Source organism: Rhinopithecus roxellana, chromosome 9, assembly GCF_007565055.1.
Source record: "Rhinopithecus roxellana isolate Shanxi Qingling chromosome 9, ASM756505v1, whole genome shotgun sequence".
Classification (NCBI taxonomy): Eukaryota; Metazoa; Chordata; class Mammalia; order Primates; family Cercopithecidae; genus Rhinopithecus; species Rhinopithecus roxellana.
Window position 1 is genome coordinate 68,421,849 of NC_044557.1, and position 24,113 is coordinate 68,445,961.

A 24,113-nucleotide genomic window follows, 5' to 3' on the forward strand; every position below is an offset into this window, starting at 1 on the left:
AAGCTTTCACAACTCACTCTCTTGTGTTTGAAAATATCTGATTTCATTATTTTCTATAATTAATTTCTAGAGCATCTATCTGAGGAAAATGCTAGAAAGAAATATGCTATTCCTTTGTATCAGTGTTACTCTTCATTGATATTAAATGACTTAGTCACTTTATGGGGGAAATACAGAGGTTGATTCATGGTGATGTGACCCTCTCACCACTTCTGGTTCCCTTTTTCCTGCTATATATCAAGACCTACAGCCCTTGGGAAGTGCATTTCTGCATTCGAAGAAGAACCTGAGAGAAACCTGTAAGTAAACTTTCGGAAAATCTTATTTCTAAAATTGCTTTTTAAAAAGTGCTAGTAAATTGGAATAAACAATTACAACCAGAGCATACTTTAAGGCTCCCTCTACCCCAACAGTCTCCCTATGTATGGATGTATCAGAAAGTCTTTTCATGTTGGTATCTGAATATCCTCCGCTCAGGGAAAACTGCAGCATGAATATCTTCTTACAGGCATAGCCTGGGTATACTCGAGCCACCCCCTGCTTTATGAATCCCCTCAGCTAAGCCTCCTGGTCGTTATGGGGAGCCCTAGGCTGGCTCAGTCCTGCCTCCCTGACGACGCAGCTCTGGGTGCCTGGCACACACAGCAATGGGCTGAATTGTTCAGTAATTGCTATTCTGTTTACCTAGCAGCGTTCATTAATCTTTTCTTTCTTGTGTGAAGGCTGTTTTCACAGAGGAAGGCATTTGCTGGCTTTCCCAAGGCAAGAACGATGAAAACAAAGTCATGAGGAGTTCTCTCTACCTGAAATGAAGGCCGCAGCTCCTGCTCAAGCTATTTTGGCAGTCTGAGAGAACGGTACGTTCTGAACCACATTGTAAGTTTGCAAGAGCTTATGAAAAAAGAAAGGGAAAAAAATGAAAAGGAAAAGAAACCGACCATTCTTCTTTTGTTCCACTCCCAGGTGCTGGGCTTTGATGTTCTGTCTCAGAAGTGACTTTAGAACGCCAGCTCCAAGAACCAGCTCCGCTGCTCACTGCACTTTTCATTTCAGAGAGCACGGGGCTAGCGGGGACCTGAGAACTCAGCTAGCACATGGGAGTTGAGGTCCAGGAGGTGACGTGACCTATCTGAGGCCACACAACCTGGCTTGGGTAGAGGCAGGCTGGGCCACAGGCCTCCCTGTTTGGCGCTATTTTCCTATTCTGCTCTGCCCTTTGTTCGAATTCCTTTTAAAATGAGATTCACATCAAGCCAATGAGGGAGGCTGATGGGCTCAGACTGGTTTCCCGCAGGGGACTGGCAGGGCTGGTTGAGGAGTACAGAAAGAACAGAGTGCTTGTCCGTTTGGGTTTATTGTCCCCTGGGGTGTCTGCAGACCTATCTGGGCTTGTTGAGCATAAGCCATTGGCTTCTGCACAGGCAGAGTCAGAATGAACTGGTATCACCTAATGGGAATTGCGGGACATCAGATGAGGCGGGAGCTTTGGAAATGGGGAGAGAGGGGAGCAATAAGATGCTCCCATGGTCATTGTCTCTTGGCCTTTCCTCCAGAGAAGGTCACACTTCTTCCTCCCACACTTTCACTAGCAGTAAGCCTGTGGGTGTCTGCTTGCCAGCTCTGGAGCCACATTGGTGATGTGCAGCTTCAATAATCCCCAGTCTAGAAAGCTCCTAGGGTGGGCCATTCGTGTGGAGGTTCTCATTATTTCATGGCTCCATTTTTTTGTGGCTGCTGACTGGACCTTGTATCTGAAGCAAGGACGCATTCATCCGCACCTTGAAAGTTGATCTGTGCTCAAAGGACAGTGCTCGGGAATGCCGGTCTCCTTGACTCATCAAAAAGGTGGCCAAACAGAGCTCTGTGAGTGGGGGCTGTGAGCCCTGTGCCCTCCATGCTGGGGCTCTCGGTGTTCCCACTGACACAGATCTCCTGCAGGGAAAACAATCGAGGTGTAGGCACCTTGCAGAGGTGTCTGCTAGCTAGCGTGGGCAGGGTTGATGTGGAAGTCTGGCTGTTTCTGTTTCCCATGGCAACAGCTTGGCCCTGCATTAAAGCAGGTAAATGTGGGCTCAAGCCAGATGCCCAGACGGCATGGTTGTGCAGGGCTCTCGGTTCAAATCAGGGTTCTTCATCCCTAACCCTGTTCTGCTATTTTCCTGTTCCCTTCCACCTAGCCACACAAAAAGCGTTTTAACCCCATGGAAGAGGGATAGGGCCCTTGGTGGCACTCTGCTGTGGACTCCAGCTAAGGCTTCCCTGCCTGAGGTGTGGTAGAAACTGCAGTTCTGAGATAAAAGCAAGAAAGAGGCCATTACTCTTGGGATAGTGCTGTCGGTAAAAGCCAGAAGCAGGTATTGTATCCTGGGGACACAAGCATGTTGAGTCAGTAATAGACATTATTGACAATGGAGGCAAGGTAAAGAGAAATTACAGGTTAAAGGGACCAGGTAAACTTTTAGAAGCTGCCAGAAAAAAAAAAGATGGAGAGGCAGAGGTAGGGACTTTGTAAGCACAAGGGAGGGGAATAAAACAGTTAGAAATCTTTGGGTAAAAATAAACATTTCCAAGGTATAGAGGAAAACCTTTATGTGTGAGACTGGAACTTAGTTTAAGCATGGTTTTTAAATGTCTCCAGGGATAAAAGGGGAAAAGGTAATTCAGAGGAATGGAGAAGAGGAGGGCTAAGGTGAGAAGTGGGCCAGAGAGGAGAGAAGAGAGCCATGTGAGTGTCATCTGTTGATCAAGGCTGCACTCTCACAATCCGTGGCCAAAATCAGCCGTCAGAATGTTTAAAAATAATTTGAGCCAACAGTTTTTTAAGAACAAGAAGATGTCACCCAAAGAAATCTAGATTTCTGACTTGAAAAAAAAAAAAGTCAGAAAATCTGGTGACTGCCTCTGTAGAGAGCTTTGAAGAAAATCTGCTGGGTTGGAGGCTGCTGTTCCTGCAAGTTAAATGGGGGCGTGGGCTCTCCAGCACCCTAGAGACCCATGGCCCACTGTCCCACACCCCACACTCCCAAGGAGTATCTGAATCTCCATACTTCCTTCACTGTTTCCAGTGCTTGTCTGACCCCTGTAGGCATTTGAAAATCTGAGTGCTGCCTGCACGGGACAGGATGAGCCCCCATTCCTGATCCAAGCTCAACAGGGAAGGTGAGACCAACACCGAATGCACTTTTCTTCCCCGTCCCTGGGAGAGACAGCCCTTGATCTGGACCTCAGACCAGGATGGGCCTGCGTCCAGGGTGCCTGACGTTAAGGGGTGAGCAAGGTGAGCCTAACACTGGCTGTTACAGTCTCTGAGTAAAACATAGGGGTTCATGAGCTGCACGATGCTGCAGAGCAAGTGTTTACCTGGGGAAAGGAGAGCTGTAGTCAGCTTTAGAAGGCTCAATAAAGCTGTGCTGGCAGAGGAGGGGAGGACCCTGGATGTGGTTGACAATGCAGGACAGCTCATCCTGGCATGGTGAATCTGCATTTCAGGATGCGTGCGTGATTGGGATCCTGGGAATACATTTCAACCAAATTCAGAAGCTGCTCTATGAAGATCGTGTCAAAGAGGGGCTGAGCGATTGTCCATTCTGACCCCTCAGGGTCATTTAAACATGAGTTAAAATCCTGGCTCTTGCACTTATTAGGTGTGTGAGCTTTTACCAAGTTATTTAACCTCTCTGAGCCCCAGTTTCCTATCTAAAAAGATATAGCTACAATAGTACAGGGTTAGAAAGCATGTATATCAGATGCTGTGGCCAGGCATAAAGGAACACCGTAATAACTACCGTTTATTATTAGGAGTATTTCACTAAGTCTCAGACATTGACACAAGCCATAGTTTGTCCGCTTCTCTAATTATGTATTCTGTGGTGACTGAGGGCCAACTGGGTACTGTTATGGGCAGAACGTTTGTGTCTTCTGCCAATTTGTTTGAACCCCCAGTGTGGTTGTATTTGGAAATCGGGTCTCTAAGGAAGTAACTAAGGTTAAATGAGGTCCTAAGTGTGGAGCCCTCATCTGATAGGATTAGTGTCCCTATAAGAAGAGGAAAATGTAACTGCCTCACTATTGTGTAAGAGAGAGACAACAGACTGGCAGCCAAACAGAGCAGTGGGTAAAATGATTTCTGGGTGCCATGTTGGAAAGGTCTTTGTACTTAATTAAAGGTAACACAGTGTGAAGAGATACCAGAGAGCTCACCCATCTTCTCTCCCTGCCATGTGAGGACACAGAGAGGAGGCAGTTGTCTGTAAGCCGGGGAGGGGTCCTCACCAGAACCCAACCCTGCCAGACCTTGATCTGGAACTTCCAGCCTCCACCACTGTGAGAAATCAATTTCTGCTGTTGAAGCCACCCGGCCTGTGGGATTCTGCTATGGCAGCACTGGCAGATGACAACAGGTACATGGGAAGTTTTAATTCCATTACTCAGGAACTGTAGTGGAATTTTAAAACAGGACTCATGAAAAGTCAGAGATGAGATATGAATGTGATGGGAAATGTGTCACCAAGTGGTGGAAAACCGGGGGTCTCACTCCTAGCTTAGAGTCCCTTAGCCTCTTTGGATTTTATTTTCCTCGACTGTGACTATCAGCCAGGGAGGTGTCAGTCAAAATCATCTGGACTTGTGCTATCCAATACAAAGGCTCCAGTTATTTATTTAACTTTAAGTAATTTAAATTTTAATTAATCTTAATTTAAATGTAAATGATTTATTAAAATTAAAAATATCATAATTAAATAAAATAACACTAAAATTAATTAAATTTATTAATTAAAATCAAATAAAATATCAAATTCAGTTCCTCAGTGGCATGAGCCCTGTCAAGTGCTCAATAGTCACATGTGGCCAGTGCCTCCTATGCTGGACGGCGCATATATAGAGCACGCCCAGCATCACAGACAGTTCTATCAGACAGCGCTGAATTCCAGAGCTTGTTACCTGAAGCCTGGCCTTCATGAGAGCAGCTTCAGCAGCACCTGGGAACTTGTTAGGAATGCCAACTCTCAGGGGCCACCCTAAACCTTCTCAATCAGGATCTGCATTTTCACAAGATTCCCTCCAGTGATCACATACCCAAGTCTAAGAAGCTCTGAGCTATGATTCCCTCCAGCTCAAAAAAGAAAATTTACGAATCTGGGTATCTGCTTGACAAAGTCTTTGAGAAAGAAACCACCTGCTTAGCTTATCAAAATTCCAATTCACCAATTTGCCTAAGAGGAGAGAATTGAAAGATCTGAAGGAAGATCAGCAGAATGGCCGCACCTCCACAGGAGCCAAAAAGAAATCAGCAGATGTCTAAAGGAGGCATGGATGGCGTCACCATGCCTGGAGGGTGGTACACCTTGGAGGTTGGTACAATCTGGCTCCTATCTCTTTTTTTGTTGTTGTTTTTGAAAAAGAGAGATGGGGTCTCTCTCTCTTGCCCAGGATGGTCTCAAATTCCTGGGCTCAATCAAGCAATCCTCCCACCTCAGTGTCCCAAAGTGCTGGGGTTATAGGCATGAGCCGCCACGCTCAGCCTCCAGTGCCTATCTCTAAGCCTCCCGTCAGCTTGGGCATTCAATCTTTGCCTAAAGAGCAGAGAATGGACAGTCTTCATTTTCTGTGGCAGTAAAGAAACAACAAGAAATGAGTTGCATTTGCTGGGGACCTTTTATCCAGAGAGTCTTAAGGTTCTTGCTAAGGTTCCCCTCATTAAACCGAAAGGAGCAGGTAGGTCATATATTCAGTTAGGGAAAATGAGGAACAGAGAAGAAATCAATGGCTCAGTCAACGATGCCAAAAGGGCAGACTGGAACATCAGCCTCTGGGCTCGTGGGCCTAAATTCTGCTCTGGGGCTTGAACTGTAAAATAAGAGAAGATACCTTCAGTCCTCTCACCGCAGAAAGTTTTGGTGTCTGGTGACGTGCTGTTTTCAACACAAAACTAAGCAGGATAATATTAGAGCTGTTGCCTGTTAAGAAAACATGTTCTTCTTACAGGACAAAATTGCAGTCGTATATCTTATTTAATTGATATTAGATTTTATTGCAGAATGTTAAAATGTTAATGTGTCCATAAATCTTTTTCATACTTTCAGAAAAATGTCTGTATTAGGAACACACTGTACAAGGATGAAGGCAAGAGAAAGGAAAAATGAATCCAGAATACACATTATTAATATTTTAGAAAGGAAGCAAAATGATGCCTCATAAAGGAAATTAGAAAAAAGTTAAGCAGCTGGGATTTCTGATTTCCTTTAAAGAAGAATCTGCTAGTTTGAGACATATCCTTACAGAGTCAACTATTTTGATGCAGGGAACAAAAAGTGAGCAGATAATGGAAATGGGCTTGTGATATCCAGGTCAGCTCTTAACAGCCACTGGCAGAAGGTGTGATGCCTCCAGCAGGGACAAACAGTGAGCTGAGGGTCCTGTCACATGACACAGAACCATGGAATTGGGGCATGGTACAGACAACAGAGCCTGGAAGTCTGGCCTGAATCCTGCTGTGCCATCTCCACTGTGTGACTGCTGACAAATTCCAGTAAGCACTCCAAGCCTCAGTTTCCACTGTATCAGATGCAAATACCATCTGCAGGCTTAGGGCAGGGGTAGAAAGATGCTTTATAAAAAGTGCCTACAATGTAATAGATAATTAACATCTTCTAGGGTATCAATCAAGTAATGGTTTGGGGTCAAACCCAAAGCAATGGGAGAGCAAAGAGTCATGCCTGGGAGGAGAGGCCGCAGCTCCTGACTTCCTCTGGTGCTGGGTGTCCTGCCCTCTGCCCACCCACCTGCAGAGTCCTCTTGCCTGTGCCGTGGAGCCTGTCTGACTCAGTCCACAATGCCAGGGAAGGTTCAGCAGCACAGGGGCCTATGGTAAGGCCCGTCTCTATCTTCACCCTTCAGTCCAAACTCTGATTCCAAAAGGAAGCAAGCTTGCAGGAAAAAGGAACTATGGCCTTTTGCTGGCCCCCATTTTAATTACCATTCTAATTCCCTTTCCTGCTGATGCTGTCAGAACATCCTCATATGTGGGATCTGGACTCTACTAAGGCCAGTTCCACATGGCAGTGACCCCTCTTCAACACTCAAGTTCACCTCATATCTCTTTTCTGCTCTGAGCATTTCCATTCAGATTATACGGCAGGAACTGCAAGCACTCTCTATTCTTGGTGGAGAAATTTACACATTTACTCGTAACCTGCCTATTCCCCCCATTTTATTTCTGCCCTTCATTAACCTCATTCGGCCTGAACACAGAAAGAATAATTTCCTCACCTCTGTTTGCTCAGTGCACAACCTCTAGCCAATGCCTGGGTTCATCTTACAAGACAAATGTAATTCACTGGCTCTCACTATATTCAGCTACTCCGTAAATTCAGACCCATCCTATTTAATGAGAAGGGATTTATTTGAGATTGTTTAAAAATTGATCAATGTCCACATTAAAATCCCATACATATGATATAACGCTTATTAGATATTTTCATGTCAATCAGGAGAGAATATCGATTTTATTTTATATATATCACTCCAAATGAATCCAAGTCTCTCTGAGAGCATCACAGACCTACATCTGTGTGGCTGATGGTGTGTTAGCAGCTCCACAGTGCCTTCATTCTAATTATTCCAGGTCTAGGAAAAAAGAAAAAATGATTATCTCAGTGACACAAAATAAATATTCTTCTTCTTTTCTTTGTAAGAGTCTCAGGAGGAAACTCTTCTCAGAGGGCAGGGGCATAAGAGGGAAGAAGCCATGGTTACAGAGCGGAGACACAATGGCCTCAGTCCAAAGCTGCATTTAAGTTTGGATGCCCTTGGTGTGCTTTCTGGTCTGTAAAACTGAGCACAAGGAAACAGACGATTATTCAAGAGTAAGCTTTCATAATGCAGTTTATTGACATTTCAGCCTATCAGCCTAGGGCTCAACTATTAAGGCTTATGATATAGGACTGTTACTCTTATCAATAAACAATGACTCTCTAGCAGACCAGTAGAGAATTCAGTGGCTTAAAATAAATCAGCATTTATGATGGCTCACGTGTCTGTGGTCAGCCGGTGGGTCGGCTGAGAACCAGCTGGTCTCCGATGGCCTCTCTCACATCTGGCAGTTGGATGGCTATTGGCTGAGCTGATGGAATTGCCTGGTCAGGTGCCTTTTGTCATCCAGCATTCCAGCCTGGTATAACAGGCTCAATAATGGCCCCCTCAGAGTTGTCCATGTCCTACTGCTCAGAACCCATGAATATATTATCTCACATGGTAAAAGAGACCCTGCAAATGTGATTAAATCTCTTGATGAAGAGATTATCCTGGATGATCTGGGTGGACCCAGCATATTCACAGGGGCTCTTGTAAGAGGGAGGAGGGAGGATCAGAGTCTAGAGAGAAGATGTAAGGATAAAAGCAGAGGGAAGATGCAGTGTTGCTGGCTTTGAGATGGCAGAAAAAGGGTCCATGAGCCAGGAAATGTAGGTTGCCTCTAAAGCTGAAAGAGGCAAGGAATCAAATTCTCCCCCAGTGCCTCCAGAAGGACCACAGCATTGCAGGCCCATTTTAGACTCTGACCTCCAGAACCGTGAGAGAATAAATATATGCTTCTTTAAAACACTCAGTGGTTATCTGTTACAGCAGCGATAGCTGGGAAATGCAGCTGGACTTAACACAGCAGGAGCAGAGTTCCATGAGAGCACGTGGAGAGAGTCCAAGGCCCAGGATCATCACTGGCATTTCTGCTGCATTCGATTGGGCAAAGAAGTCACAAGGCCAGCCCAGATGCAAGGGTTGGAGGAATAGACCTCATCTCTTGGTGGTGGAAGGTGGAAGAAGCTGTAAAGTCATATTTCAAGGGAGAGGACACAGGAAGAGTAAATAATTATGGCCACTTTTTCTGCAGTCAGTCTACCCCCATGGCCTTTACGAAGGTCAGAGGACATTCAAAAGCAATTTCTGACCTTGGTTTCTTTTTCATTTTCAGGACGCAGGGAGCATGGGTATCTGGACCTTAGGCACTGATATCTTCCTAAGTCTTTGGGAGATTTACTTGTCTCCAAGAAGCCTTGGACGGATGGACTTTATCCAGCATTTAGGAGTTTGCTGTTTGGTTGCTCTTATTTCAGTGGGCCTCCTTTCTGTGGCCTTCTGCTGGTTTCTATCATCAGTCATGGCGGCTGCTGGCTTCTGGATTATCACATGTGTTCTGCTGTGTTGCTCCAAGCATGCACGATGTTTTATTCTTCTGGTCTTTCTCTCTTGTGGCCTGCGTGAAGGCAGGAACGCTTTGATTGCAGCTGGCACAGGGATCGTCATCTTGGGACACATAGAAAATATTTTTCACAACTTTAAAGGTCTCCTAGATGGTATGACTTGCAACCTAAGGGCAAAGAGCTTTTCCATACATTTTCCACTTTTGAAAAAATATATTGAGGCAATTCAGTGGATTTATGGCCTTGCCACTCCACTAAGTGTATTTGATGACATTGTTTCTTGGAATCAGACCCTGGCAGTCTCTCTTTTCAGTCCCAGCCACATCCTGGAGGCACAGCTAAATGACAGCAAAGGGGAAGTCCTGAGCATCTTGTACCAGATGGCAACCACGACAGAGGTGTTGTCCTCCCTGGGTCAGAAGCTACTTGCCTTTGCAGGGCTTTCGCTCGTCCTACTTGGCACTGGCCTCTTCATGAAGCGATATTTGGGCCCTTGTGGTTGGAAGTATGAAAACATCTATATCACCAGACAATTTGTTCAGTTTGATGAAAGGGAGAGACTTCAACAGAGGCCCTGTGTGCTCCCGCTGAATAAGGAGGAAAGGAGGAAGTATGTCATCATCCCAACTTTCTGGCCGACTCCTAAAGAAAGGAAAAACCTGGGGCTGTTTTTCCTCCCCATACTTACCCATCTTGGCATCTGGGTGCTGTTTGCAGCTGTAGATTATCTGCTGTATCGGCTCATTTTCTCAGTGAGCAAACAGTTTCAAAGCTTGCCAGGGTTTGAGGTTCGCCTGAAGCTGCACGGAGAGGTAGGGACCCACAGGTACTTCTCATGGTGTATCCTGGCTATTTGCTGGTCTGTCTTGCAAAAGATCATGAACCTCCCAAGGCAGGGAAGTGGCTTATTCACCTTTGCATCCTTGGTGCCTGGCATAGTGCTTGGCACATAGAAGGAACCCAACAAATGCAGGTTAAATTGGATTGAAGTACCGATGTTAGGGTGTGATTCTGCATTAGTTCCCTGTGGCTGCTGTGACAAATGGCCAATAATTGAATGGCTCAAAATAACAGAAGTTTATTCTCGGATAGTTCTGGGGGGAGAAGTCCAAAGTGAGTGTCGCTGGGCTAAAACCCAGGTGCTGTTGCCACTCTTTGCATCTTCCAGATTCTAGTGGCCAATGGCATCCCTTTGCCTGTGACCACATCACTCCCATCTCTGCTCTGTCATCGCATCACTTTCTTCTTTGCATGTGGAAAATCTCTCTCTGCCTCTGTCTTAAAGAATGTATATGATTGTATTAGGACTTTCCAGTATAATCCAGGGTAATTTCTCTATCTCAAGATCTTTGACTTAATAACATTTGCAAAGATCCTTTTTCCAAATAAAGTAACATTAACAGGTTCCAGGCACTAAGACCTTGTATCTGTAGGGCATCCTCCAGCCTCCTACAGTCAACAAACACTCAAATGTGGAAATAAGTGTCTCTGAGGTTGAACATGAAGTGGATTCCCAAGCAAGACTATCTGGCGGGAACCTAAGAGACAGGGATTTAGGACCTGCCTTCTTCTCATCCTCAAGCTTGGGCAAGTAGACTTTGAGCACCTCCTCTGAGCGAGAACTTTGCTGTGCATCCTGAGTCATTATCAAACACAGGAGGATTCCCCAGGCATCGGCGCAATGTTTAAAAGGATGATTGTTGAAAAGGGCTCCTAAGTCACCCAGTAAAATGGCTGGTGCTAGTAGCTGGTAGCACCCACTTTTAAAAATGCTACACAGCTACACTTTGGTGTTTTGAGAGAGATTGGATTACTAGTTCTCAGCCTTAAATGTGTGTTAAGAATTTCTTGAGTTGGATATAGAGTTTCAGGCCTCGATTTACACAGATTTTGTTTTAACTGGGAGAGCATTTTAAATGAGCATGCCTGTGATTTCAAGGTAGGTGGTCCACAGACCACATTTTGAGAAACTCTAGCCTAGATATTGGAAAGCAAGGACCCTCCAAACCAGAGGTCCTCAACCTTGGATACAGAGTTGCATCACTGTGGAGCTGAACTAACCAACTCAATACCTCTCTCCAGAATCCCCAGAGAGTCTGTTTTAATTGAACTGGGGTGAGAGATTTTTAAAACCTCCCAGAGTAATTCTAACGTGCAGCCAAGATTGAGAACCCCTGTTCTAAACCCTTCACTCCAAGAACAAAGCCAGAAAGTTAACTCCTAATTGCCATCAGATGGATCTGTGAAAAATCTTCATTAGCCAGGACAGCATCTGTCTCTGAGCTGGTGCCTCCTGCATCTTGAGGGATCTGGCTTTCTCTTCTCTATTCTCCCTCTCTCTCCTCTTGGCAACCATGGACAAACAGAGAAGATGGTGGGGATGGGGCATCCCATCGTTTATCATTTCTTTTCCATTTTGTCTGTGGATATTTGTGCTTATGTTGACATTTCAGAGGATCTGGATATTGTCAGACACTTACCTTATTGTTTTTTAACCCAGAAATTGCCAGGCTGAATGACATGGCGTGTGTATGCACATGTGCAGGTGTGTATGTGCACGTATGTGATGCATGCTGGGCTTAAGTACACTAGCCCAGGCTGGCAAAAATAATGCAGGTGAACCCCAAAGTTGGGGCTTAGCCTAGGAGGGTTCTTGGCTTTGCTTGGGAAAGAATTCAAGAGTGAGCTGACAGTGAAAGAAAGCAAGTTTTTTAGAACAGAGTACAGCAAAATGTCTGCTCCACAGGCAGAGAAGGACTACCCCATAGGCAGAGTGGCCCAGAGTAGCACTCCTGGATTGTTGGTCTGTTGTATTTATACCTAGTCTTAATCATATGCTAATTATGGAGTGAGTTATTCATGAGCTTTCTGGAAAAGCGGTGGGGAGTTCCCAAGCCATATAAGACAACTTCTGGGTTACTGCCATGGCATCATTTGTAAGCTGTCATGGTGCTGGTAGGAGTGCCTTATGCAAATATATTATAATTAGCATATAATGAGCAGCGAGGACAACTAGAGGTTTTTTTCATCACCATCTTGGTCCTAGATGATTTTGGCTGGTTTCTTTGTTATATTCTGTTTCTATCCACAGGGTCATGACAGAGGCTCAGTAAACAAGTCCTGCTGATCTCCTGCCTCAAAAACGCCAACAGCTCTTTCTTTTTTTAAAAAATTATTATTTGTAATTTTTATGGTTATTTTTAATTGACACGTAATCATTGTACATATTTATGGGGTATCCAGTACCTGTTTCCATGGGTCTGATTTGCCCTACTGTTCCTCAAGCTGCACTAGGCTGTGCCAGCTGCTGGGGAAATCACAGAGGAAAAACGGCCACAATGTTGCCTGCAAACCCTCCCGTGAAGCCCCACTTGCCATTTCTCTCTTTCCCTCTCAGGGCCTCAAATCCCCCTGCTGCATCCACACTTTTCCTCCCCTTTCGTCTGGCTCAGCAGATCTAGTCCCATGGCTCCTGCCCTCCTAAGCCTGGGCTGCTTCTCAGAGTTGATTATTCTGAGCTCTCTGCATCCCCTGAAGAATCCCGTTAATTACAAGGCACGCTGTTGCTCTAGCTATTTGGAGCGGTGGATAATGGAAGTAGTGTTTTAGCTGAAAGCCAAACAAGAATTTCAGACATGCTTGATCTTTAGGGGTGGCCAGGAAAAGGGCTTCGCTCCTTCCCTCCCATTCCCCTCCTGTGTTCTCCTTTCTTGGCTTCCCCCCTCAATTCTCCCTCTCTCTCCTATGTTTTTCTTCTCTCTCATTTACTTCTCTCTTAGCCAGTACCCATGCCTGTGTTGTGATTCTCACCATGTTAGATAGAGGGGGAAAAAAGCAAGTTCTGCATTCCAAAAAAAATCCAGCTTTCCAATGACAATGTCCTGACACCTTCTACTTTGAGCACTGCTGATTCCTGGGGGTGCGAAGATGTCTAGTTTGTGAGGGCCTCCTTGAGGGGCTTATGTCCTGGGAGGGAGGTCACTGTGTACACACGTGAAACAGCAGGGTGGTGGGCACTGGAACAGATGTGAGTACGAGACTGCTCTGGGAGCGCTTCTCAAACTCTCTCATGCTGTATCTGAGAGACTGCGCTGCCAAGAGCCAGCTTCTGCATGACTGGCGATGCCCTACCCTTATGCCAGAGCGCCCTTGGGGGCTCCTGGTATTCACCATTGCCTCACATTTGCCAAGGAAAAGTCACGCAGGAAGAGAAACACTGGCTCAAGGTGTTGCCAATATTTCTTTCTCACTTTCGTATGATTTTAAATATCTATTTTAAATAAAGAAGATGGGAAATGACCCAAGTAGAGCTAGCTCTGTGGGTGGGCAGTGTAAATAAAAATAGCCAGAGTTTCTACTTACTGAGCACCTGCTGTGTTCACTGCATTTGGCAGCATTAACTTTTCAGGAGTGGCTGACACCAGAGCCTGCCCTCCATTCATTGCTTAGTGCTGTGCCAATAAATTGTTTATTTAACAGAGGAACATATCTATTAAAACATTGGGGTACCATTTAGTATATTGCTTGGCATTTTGAAAGAATTAATTTGTCTTCCACATTACCCTCAACCAACCCCATACAAAAGTGTCGACTCAAACTTTCTGAAGCACTGATTCCCAACTGCAAAATCCCCAGTTAAATTTCTAGACAAAATAACTTTGTCCCAGACCGAACACCCGCTGCTTTCTTATTGCAGGATTTCTCATCACGAACTCAATCGATGTGTTTGTTTCTTCACTAGTATTAAAAAGAGTGCATTTGCTCTGGGGACTGAACTCTTTCTATTTAATTGTAGGCAGACTATTTTTTTAATAAGAGAAAGGGAGAGGCAACACAAATGTTTTTCATTGCTTTGGCACCGTGCTGGGGAAATTATAGATTTGACTTGACATTTGTGTAGAGGTCCCAGGTTTGGGGTTTCCAGAGTCTCCACAGGCACCGGGATAGATCCAAGGTGCCCAGTGTCCTCTGGGTGTGGTTGGGATCTTTTTGAGAAGTCATTTACCTTTTCCTGGCCCCAGGGCTCTGTGGCACTAGAGTGATAATAACTTACTAAGCACCCCAGTCTGTAAAGCTAATGTTCCTTCCCCAAGGTGTTTAATTTACACTGGGAGTAGTTTATTCATGGGCAGGATCTGGTCCATTAACTCCTGTTTTGCCAAATTAGAAAACAAATCCACTGAGAGATTAAATGATTTTCCCAGGTCAGAGAAAGAAAGAGCTGGATCAGCACACACTCTCTTGTGGGTGGCTTGGCTGGGTGGCTCAATGTCATCTCCTGCCCTCTGTGGCAGTCTGCTGAGGGCAACTGGCTTATGCTCTTGCCTTCAAAAAGGAAGGAATGTACCTCTCATGAGCATCCAATAGGGATGAGAAATTTTCCTATTTTTAGGACCTGCCCAAACATGATTTTAGAGTCTCCTTCAATAACGTGGGCTCAAGGGCCAATGTATCAACCTAGAAGGGAATATAGTACCTAAATAAGAATAATCCCCCCTAAGCTCCAGAAGGCAGATGTAGAACATAATTTAATGCCTCAACATCTTTGTGACCTTGTGGTCTGCTTAAGGGGTATTGGGAGGATATGATGGGGTCCTAAGGGGCTATGTTCTAAAGCAATCTTCTCCCTGAGTTTAGCTGACTCCCCGCTCTTTCTTTTGTCCCATATGTCCTAACATGTAGAAACAAATATTCCATGAAAATGAGTTATGTGATCAAATTTGTTAGGAAAACTGGCTAAAGTTAAAAGATTCCTCTGCCTACTTCTCAGAGCCTTCAACAGTCTAATGGGCATTGTGATTTTCAAAAGAGGGGATAGAGTGAAAAAATGTATTTAATACACTTCTGTCAAGGGAATCTTTACTGTATTTCTACAAACCCACTTCAGAAAACACTGCAATAGTTACAAATAAGACACATCTCTTCTCCTTTGCTCCAATCGTAACACACAAAGGAATATGTGACAGTTCCTTTGGCCAAAGCCCGTGTGCTGCAGGGAAGTACTGAGAAAGACAAGGACTGAGTACAAAAGTGGCATGCATCATGATTATTTTATTCTTTCATTTTAGAAACAAGGAACTCAAGATATTTTCCATGATTCTTCCTTTAATATATCTGTGTTTGAACCCAACTGTATCCCGAAACCAAAATTCCTTCTATCTGAGACCTGGGTTCCTCTCAGTGTTATTCTTGTGATATTAGTGATGCTGGGACTGTTGTCCTCTATCCTTATGCAACTTAAAATCCTGGTGTCAGCATCCTTCTACCCCAGCGTGGAGAGGAAGCGCATCCAATACCTGCATGCAAAGCTGCTTAAAAAAAGATCAAAGCAGCCGCTGGGAGAAGTCAAAAAACGGCTGAGTCTCTATCTTACAAAGGTAAGGCCAAGATGGTGGTGTAACCTCCAATTGAGGAAGTATTGAGTTTGAGAGGGAAATGGGAAAGGGGACTTCAAAGCACTTAATGCTTCAGCTTCACATCAGGGCTTGTATCCCAGGAGTAGATAGGACATTGGGGGAAAACAAACAAACATACGTGGCTAGGGCTCTTACCTCTGTGAATTGAATGCTGATCCAAAGGATACTACAAGTTATTCTTAATATATTCATTTCAAGTAAGTATGTTCAGTCATTGTAGAGTGGCGACTGGAGAGGTCCTTAGTGTTGACTATTAAAGGACAAAGCACAATAAGATATGCTTTCCTAGGTAAAGAAAAAACAGACAGGGAAATGTCTACTATAGCTTTGTAAATGCCAAAGAATTTGTTCATTTTCCAGTGTATGTGTATGTGTGTATAGAGAGAGGATAGATAAAAATATAATAATATATATACAAATATATAAATAAAAGCATAGACTCATGCATGTATAAAATGGACATATATCAAAATTTTATGTAATTTAATACATACGTATTAATGAGGGAGTGGTAAGAAAAATTACAGCCAAAGAATAATTCAAAGAACACACAGATATATAAAGGCCATCAGGAATACCCAACGAATTTGCTTAATAGATGCAAAACTGTCTTTTTCTTTAAGGGTGGATGGGAGGGGTCAGTTGTACTCTACTGGGCGGAGTTCATATGCAGGTCATGGACAAGAATCACTCACATTGTTTCTATAAGCCATCTGCAACTTACAGAGTTGGGAAATAGCCCATAGACAATGGAAGACCAACATAACCCACAAAAATAAGCTTGTTTATTTCAGTCTTTTGCTGTTTTCCCCAATGTCTTTAACCCCACAATGAAAAATTTATGTCAGAGGCATTTTAAATGACTCCAACTCCAATGCCCATTTATCCACTTTTCTGTCTCTTCAGATTCATTTCTGGCTTCCAGTCCTGAAAATGATTAGGAAGAAGCAAATGGACATGGCAAGTGCAGACAAGCCATGAGATACCCTGGGTACTCCTCAGCCACATCGCACCAGCAGTACTCCTCAGGTCTATGATGACAGTCACTATTCATGCTGGATAATAGAGAACTATGTGACTCAGTCCTCTCAGGAGTCTGAGTTTACAGAGCCACCTTGCAGCACGTGGTTATGCCTCAAAGCCAAAGAGCTGCCAGGTAAATGGTTATGTGGTCTGTCTTCCAAACAAACCACATGATCTCGCCTGTGTCACAATGTAATAGGACTCTAGCTGGGTCCCCTGGTGATGAGTTTCAGCATAGAATAATGTTCAAAGAAAAGAAAACAAAAACAGTTGAAATCTCTACGACAGCCTTACAGTGCCAAGGGGAACATACATGTAAAAAGCCAGCAAACTATCTTCAAACTCTTCTGTCCTTAATGTCTTGCATGTCTATTGCCTCCACAATGGTCTCTTTCCTCCCTGCCCCCTTATTAAAGAACGCTTTCTGAAACCCATTCCTAGCAGCTCCTAGTTTCTTCTTACCATCACCTGCACTTCTGCCCTCTACCTGCCTCTATTTTGTTTTCTCCTCTTTTAGCAAATCCCCTGGCTGATATTTATGACAGGTGGCCTACGGACCATGTACATTAAAATTTCATACAATTCTTGTTAAAGTGTACATTTGGGCCCCTTTTTGTCTTTAACTACACTCCAAATCACTTTTATTTTTATTATTTTATTTTTTATTTTTTTGGAGATGGAGTCTCACTCTGTCGCCCAGGCTGGAGTGCAATGGTGCTATCTCGGCTCACTGCAATCTTTGCCCCTACAGGTCCAAGCAATTCTCCTGCCTTAGCCTCCCAAGTAGCTGAGATTACAGGCGCCTGCCACCAAGCCCAGCTTCTATATATATGTATATATGTATATTTGTATTTAGTAGAGACAGGGTTTCACCATGTTGGCCAGGTTGGTCTTAAACTCCTGATCTCAGGTGATCCACCTATCTTGACCTCCCAAAGTGCTGGGATTACAGGGGTAAGCCACCACGCCCAGCCCCCATATCACTTTTAATGAGTCACAGGACACACTGTCTTTTTCTGTTAGGCACGTTTGCCCTCAGTCTGAAGTGCTCTTCCCTGTTGGAAGGACAGACTGGAAAGCAGTGCTGTCACCAAAGGCAATTTTGATCTTGAAAACAGGATTTAGACTCACTCATTAGGGTCCATCTCACTTGGATGGGAAATGCTTGTTTAATTGCAGCTTACTCACTTTGATTTAAATGAATGTGAAGTTTCTTGAGACATCCATTGTGAAATGTGCTGTTAATCTTATAGAGGCAGAAAGGTACTGCCCAAGGCAATTTCATAGAGCACCCTTTTTTCACCTCTAATTGTAATGGCCTATAAAAGTATATTGCATTATCGCCTAAGTCACCATTTCTCATCTCACAAATCTCAGTCTGGTTCCATATTTTGTTAGGGGCTATGAAGTGTCTTTCTGATGTGCTTAATAACTCTGTTGTCAGTTGAGTTTCTCTTTGATAGTAAGACATGGTAATTCTAAACACCTTCATGAGAACAGGTCTCTTTTATTATTCTACTTGGGATAAAAAATGTTATCTTTCCTCTTCTGAGATTTTGTATCTACCACTTTGTCTTTTGGGACCTAATCAATCATAATTGTAATATGGGATATGTTGAATTCCTCACATGTTACATATTTTTGTCTTAATTCACTTAAGAGAAAGAAGTACACATATCTCACCCTAAGAAAGTAAGAACTAGCATTCTCATGCAAACTCAATAATAGTGATTCCCAAAAGGTAGTAAAGACTACTGAAGTCAATTGTTGAGATTATAGTATGGAAGAGAGGAACTGGCTGAAAAAATGAGTGTGGGTTGAACGTAGTTATATGTCTATATTTAAAAGCCTATATTATATTAGGCTAATATAACCCCCACACAGTGGGGAGGAAAAATTCAAATTAACAGGTGGCTGAGGCTTTTCCAAGTTTTCCCAGTTCAAAACCCGTTTTGGTTTCAATCCATCATGATTACAGTGACATTGTTAAAAGCAGGAAAGAAAAGGAGGTAAGTAATTAGGTAGTGGGGACAATTTATGACCTTTTATTATCTCAATTCTGAGTGTCCATGAACTTTACTTTTGTACTCAGGGAGCAAAAGAAATCAGAATTGAATTTGTCATTGGAGCACTCTGTCAAATGCAAATAGAAAACAAAAAAGGCAATGACAGAAATGAAAGCGTAACAAGCCACAGTCACTGCAATTAAGGCAGAAGGTGTTTGCACCACTTTACTGGATGCTGAGGAAGTACATTGTGGTGAGGGAAGTGCCCCTACCACTGCACTCGGCCTCATTCGACAAAGACAGAAAAGAGCATGCACACTGACCAAAGCGTGGGGCTCAGGTGGTGGACAGGTTTAGAGGGCATAGAGGAGGACCAGGAAAGACTGAGACAAAGACGCAGGCATTGCCTGCTCACTCATTCTCTAGAGTTATGGTTCCCAAAGCTGGCTGATCATCAGAACCATTTCCAGAGGTTAAACAAATAAAATAAAATTACAGACGCCCAAACCTCAACTCAGATATACTGACTTAGGTAGGTAGAGGGAGGGTCCTGGAAGTGTGTACCCTAAGGAACTTCATGGGTGATGCAGATGATTAGGTCTGTTCATTAACCACTGGTTTAGAGAATTGTGGCAAGCCTTGGAGAGCAGGGATTGCTGATTAAGTAAAAACACATTACATGGTATCTATGTAATTATCTGTGTGAACATGCATACAGGACTTCGATTCTACCTGTTGCTGAGCCATTCAGTTTCTTTGATTCTACCTGTTACTGAGCCATTCAGTTTCTCCAATAATGCCAAATGCAAATTTCTTGTCAAGAAATGTATTGTTCTCATCATCTGCAGTCCAACTCACTTACTTGTGTAAACAAGCACCCAAACAAAAACAAAACCCATGACAACACCATGAAGTATACAATTTTAACTTATAGTTACTTGCTTTTTAAATATGATTTGGTACCAAATACTATTTTTTAATTAAACGATTTCAATTTAGAGGATAGTGTAACACTTTTTTAAGAAAATGAAAGGTCACCTTGACTACAACAACCACATGATGTAATTGAAAGAATTATAGAATCTTAGAATGGAGAAGGCTGGATTCAAATCCTCATTCTGCTAATTGTTGGTGACATAAACTTAGCAACTTCACTCTTATCTCTCTGAGTCTGTTTTCTTATGTATAGAATGGGGCTGAAAAATACAAGTCTCCCAGCATCTTTTTGAGAACTAAATGAGATGACATATATAAAGCCTCTAGAATACTTGCTGTCTCAGATAAATAAATGTTAGCAATGTTAGCTCTTTTCTTCCTCTTTCTTCTTTCCCATAATTCCCTGCCCAACCCCACTTTCTTCAACTTTTGACAATAGGGTCTGATACAAAAAGAGTGGAAACAAAAAAAAAAAAGGAGAATTTCAGTCAAACTTGATATACAACAAGGGTCGGCAACCTTTTTCTGTGAAGGACCGGACATCAGAGCGACTCTGATGCAACTACTCAATTCTGCCATTGTAGCAAGAAAGCAACCATAGACAGTAAGTAGACAAATGAGCATGGCTGTGTTCCAATAAAACTTTATTTGCATAAACAAGTGGCAAGCTGGACATGGCCTGTGGTTGACACCTGATAATACAGAAAGGCTTTTTAGAAATACATGAGTTGGTGCAGGACATGATGCAATGGGGACTCAAAGTCAGAAAAAACAAGGTTTGAGATCCCTCTTCGCCACCAACTAGCTGGATGACTTTGTAAGTCACATCACCTCTCTAAGCTCAATTTTCTCATCTATAAAGATCAAGGAGTTTAGCTAAAGAATCTCTGAAATCTCTGCCATCTCTTTAAGCCTATGATTCTTCGGGAGACAGCAGTGTCCTGGAGAGAATCACCAATGGACTGTAACTCAAGTTTCAGCATTTGATGTGTTTGTTCTTTCACAGTTGATCAATGAATCATAAAGAACAACAGAAGCGCTCCACTCCTAAGTATGATTTATTTGATGAAAAAGGGAAAAAGCAACATTTGGTCAAAATAAATGTTATTTTCTCCACAGACACAAAGAAGCAATCAGAATGGTTACTCAATTCTAAATGTCATGTGTAATTTCATATGGCTTAAAGTCAGATTGCCATTGAAAGACCTGCTAATTGAAAGTCTTGCTTTTTTCTAAGTGAGCAGTACTCTCACTCTAAATGTGATATGTTAATCAGGGAGTAAAAAAAAATCAATCAAAATTGTTTTTCCAAAGGAAACCATTGTGGAAGTATGTTTGTACTGAAACAGTAAGTGTGCTATGTCCTGCAAGAAGAAATGTTAATATGTACTAGAAAATAAATAGTAAGTTGTTTAAAAACACATGTGATGAAAGAAAGGGTACTGAATTAAAAATTGGTCTCTAATTCTGGTACTGCTATGAAGTAGCTTAGCCAAAGCACTTCTCTCTCGACTCAATTCAGTTATTCATAGAAAATATCATAATAGTTATTAGTTAGTAAGCCCTTAGTAGGCACCAGACACTGTTTTTTTGTGAATTATTTCGTTTAATCCTCACCCAAACCCCATGAGAGAGGATCTGCTGCTATTGCTGTTTTGTAGATGAGAAAACTGAGGCACAAAGAGGCTAACTTGTCCACGAGTTACCTATAAAGCATTGAGAAACCTCTGTTGTCGTTCCTGATTCCTTTCTCCAATAAAAAGCCTATTGCTAGTGCAGGGATATCTATACAACTAGAAAATTGTTTTCCTGAAAAATCAGCATAATTCTAAACAGTCCTCACTGTTCTTTAGAGTGCAAAAAGTCACAAAATCATTAATTCGGCTTACACAAATGAATGATTTCTCTGTCTGCATTCTTCAACCATGAAATCCTAGACAACTTCCAGAAAGCTGTGGCCCAGAACACCCTGATCCCACTCAGAACACTATTTATAAGAATGCCCTGTATGCAGTAGTCTTTACAGTTTTTCTTTTTCTCAAATGTTCTCTAGCCTATGTAGATGACATTTATGCAATTCAGAGAAAGATGCTTCAACAGGATTAGTCAGCAGCAAAGTCCTCTGACGCAGCTTCTGTGATCTAGTTAAAAATAGGAAAGAGGATGTTTTGCATAAGTCATCACCATTGTGTGGTATTGGAGAATTGACCACTGTTTTGGTTCCCACATCCTGTTACTTTATCTAAAAACAGATGAAAACCCTGTCCCTGAATTCTTGGACAAGATCTTTTGCTTCTGTGACCTCAGGGCTCAGGTTCTTCTTGTTCTGGGCTCCTTTGGTCACTTCCCTTCACCCCCTGCCATTTACAATCCCAACTCTCAGTCTTGGGCTCAGGGCCTCTGCTTTCCTTCTGCCCTCCCAGGAATTGCAAACCAGGGGCTAGAGGGGTCAGGTAGATAATAGGAAGCCAACCAGGTGGATGAGGGTAAATTAGACTTCGCCCTTTCTTGAAAGGAGGGCGTCTCTTACTAAATCTCTGACAGATCGACTGGCTTTTCCCAAAGCAGGCAAAAATCCAGATTGGTAGAGAAACTTGCCTAATCTTGAAATGTTAGAAATAAATTAGAATATTAATTTAAAAAATAGAGTGGAGGTCAAATCATAAGCTTTTCAGTTTGTGATCTCTGCCCCATACCCTCTCCTATGAGGAAGTTGTGTGTTACCAGCTATAGAATGAAATTCTACAAAATCTAGATAAACCCTCCCACTTTTTCCAGTTCTTGATTTCTAATTTGGAAAGGGTATGGGATGATGATAGGAGTCCTGGATTCTGATTTTGGCTCTGCCCTTTGCTAACTATGGAACTTTGGATGAGTTAGCTTCACCTTTCTGGGACTCAGTTTCCTCATCTTTAAAATGGGCAATTAGAGGCAATGAGCTTGAGAGCTCTATCAAGCTCTATTAGCCAGTGAGTCTGATAGATCTTCATTCTCATCTCCCCTTCCTTGCCCTTCCTGATCTTAAATACCAATTCCCCACCACAGTGAGTGACCCGAATATTTTCCTGATTTTCTCAGTTTAGAAGTTAGCTTTATTTGTAACTCTCTTGCTGTCTAACACTCAACCAGTCCTGTTGCTGCAGCATCCCTTAACCCTCCTCTCCACCCCACAATGCTGGCTGTCACCATCATGTCCTCAACAAATCACTACATTTGCTTTCATCTCTACTCCAGCTTCTCCATCGCCCCTCAGCTTTGCAGTCCCTTCTCCAGAAACGAAACAAAAACTAATTTAAAAGCACTTGGTTCAGAGCTTTTCCCTGGAAGAGAATGTACGTGGAAATTTACAATCCCCATTTCTTATCACAGCCAATCCCCAAATTGCCGCTGCCCTTGAAGGTTAATGGGCATCTTTAAGTCACAAGCTGGGCATGAGGGGAGGTGCTCTCAAGTGGTCCCTCATTAGGAAATCAAACATTCATACCCCAGGAGGAGCTATAAATGTTTAGACACTATCTCAAATATGTCTCTAATGCATTATGGACAGCAATGTTACCAAATGCCTGGAAAGGAAGAACTCTCTAGTACATTTTTTTTCTCACAAAAGTAGGGAAAGTTTCTCTCTCTTAAAAGTAGAGAAAGTGTTATCGCCCAAAAAACAAATTCCTATTTATCATTGGCAAGGCTGAACCTTGAAGGCAGGAAGATTCTGGAGAATTCAAACCTCTCCCCTTTATCTTGTTTTTCAGCTGGTGAATGTATTCAAGCCGAATTCAGTGTGTCAGCAGTATCACGCTCCCTCCAAAATCTCTAGTGAAGAATCTTCCCTTGTCTTTTCTGTCTTCTGTGGTTGCTCGCACTCCCCAGCATTCCCTGGTTTATAGCATCATAAACCAATTTCTGCTTCTGTCTTCACATGACTGTCTTCTTTCTGTGTCCAACGTTCTCTCTTCCTATAAGAACAGAGTTATTGAATTACAGTCCACCGTCATCCAGTATGACCTCATTTTAATTTTATTACATCCACAAAAACTCTATTTCCGAATAAGATTATATTTATAGGTACTGGGAGTTAGAGCTTTGTATTATTCCTTTTTCACACTGCTATAGACATACCCAAGACTGGGTAATTTATAAAGAAAAAGAGGTTTAATAGACTCACTGTTCCACGTGGCTGGGGAGGCCTCACAATCACGGAGGAAGGCGAAAGGCACATCTTACATGGCAGCAGACAAGAGAGAATGAGAGCCAAGTGAAAGGGGTTTTCCCTTATAAAACCATCAAATCTCGTGGGATTTACTACCATGAGAACAGTATGGGGGAAGCTGCCCCCATGATTCAATTATCTCCCACCAGGTCCCTCCCACAACACATGGGGATAATGGGAGCTACAATCTGAGATGAGATTTGGGTGGGGACACAGCCAAACCATATCAGGCTTGAACATATCTCTTGGGGAGGACACAATTCAACCTGGTACAGTGAACAACCAGCAAAGAATTTCCCCTTCAAGAATCATGCTATGTGTATTATGC

General features: G+C 43.0%; 1 protein-coding gene across 2 annotated transcripts; it reads left to right on the forward strand.

Annotated features, from left to right (window-relative positions):
• Positions 1–232: 232 nt before the first annotated feature.
• Positions 233–17,070, forward strand: DCSTAMP (dendrocyte expressed seven transmembrane protein). 2 transcript variants are annotated; one of them, XM_010354493.2, is made up of 4 exons: positions 263–299; positions 8,969–10,009; positions 15,266–15,574; positions 16,520–17,070. In XM_010354493.2, exons 2-4 carry the CDS (start codon positions 8,981–8,983, stop codon positions 16,592–16,594), a joined length of 1,413 nt encoding a protein of 470 aa, XP_010352795.1. In that variant the 5' UTR covers positions 263–299; positions 8,969–8,980; the 3' UTR covers positions 16,595–17,070. The 2 variants fall into 2 exon arrangements, with proteins under 2 accessions (XP_010352804.1, XP_010352795.1); XM_010354502.1 differs by lacking the exon at positions 15,266–15,574 and having other exon boundaries at positions 233–299; positions 8,969–9,807.
• The last annotated feature ends 7,043 nt before the right edge of the window (positions 17,071–24,113 follow it).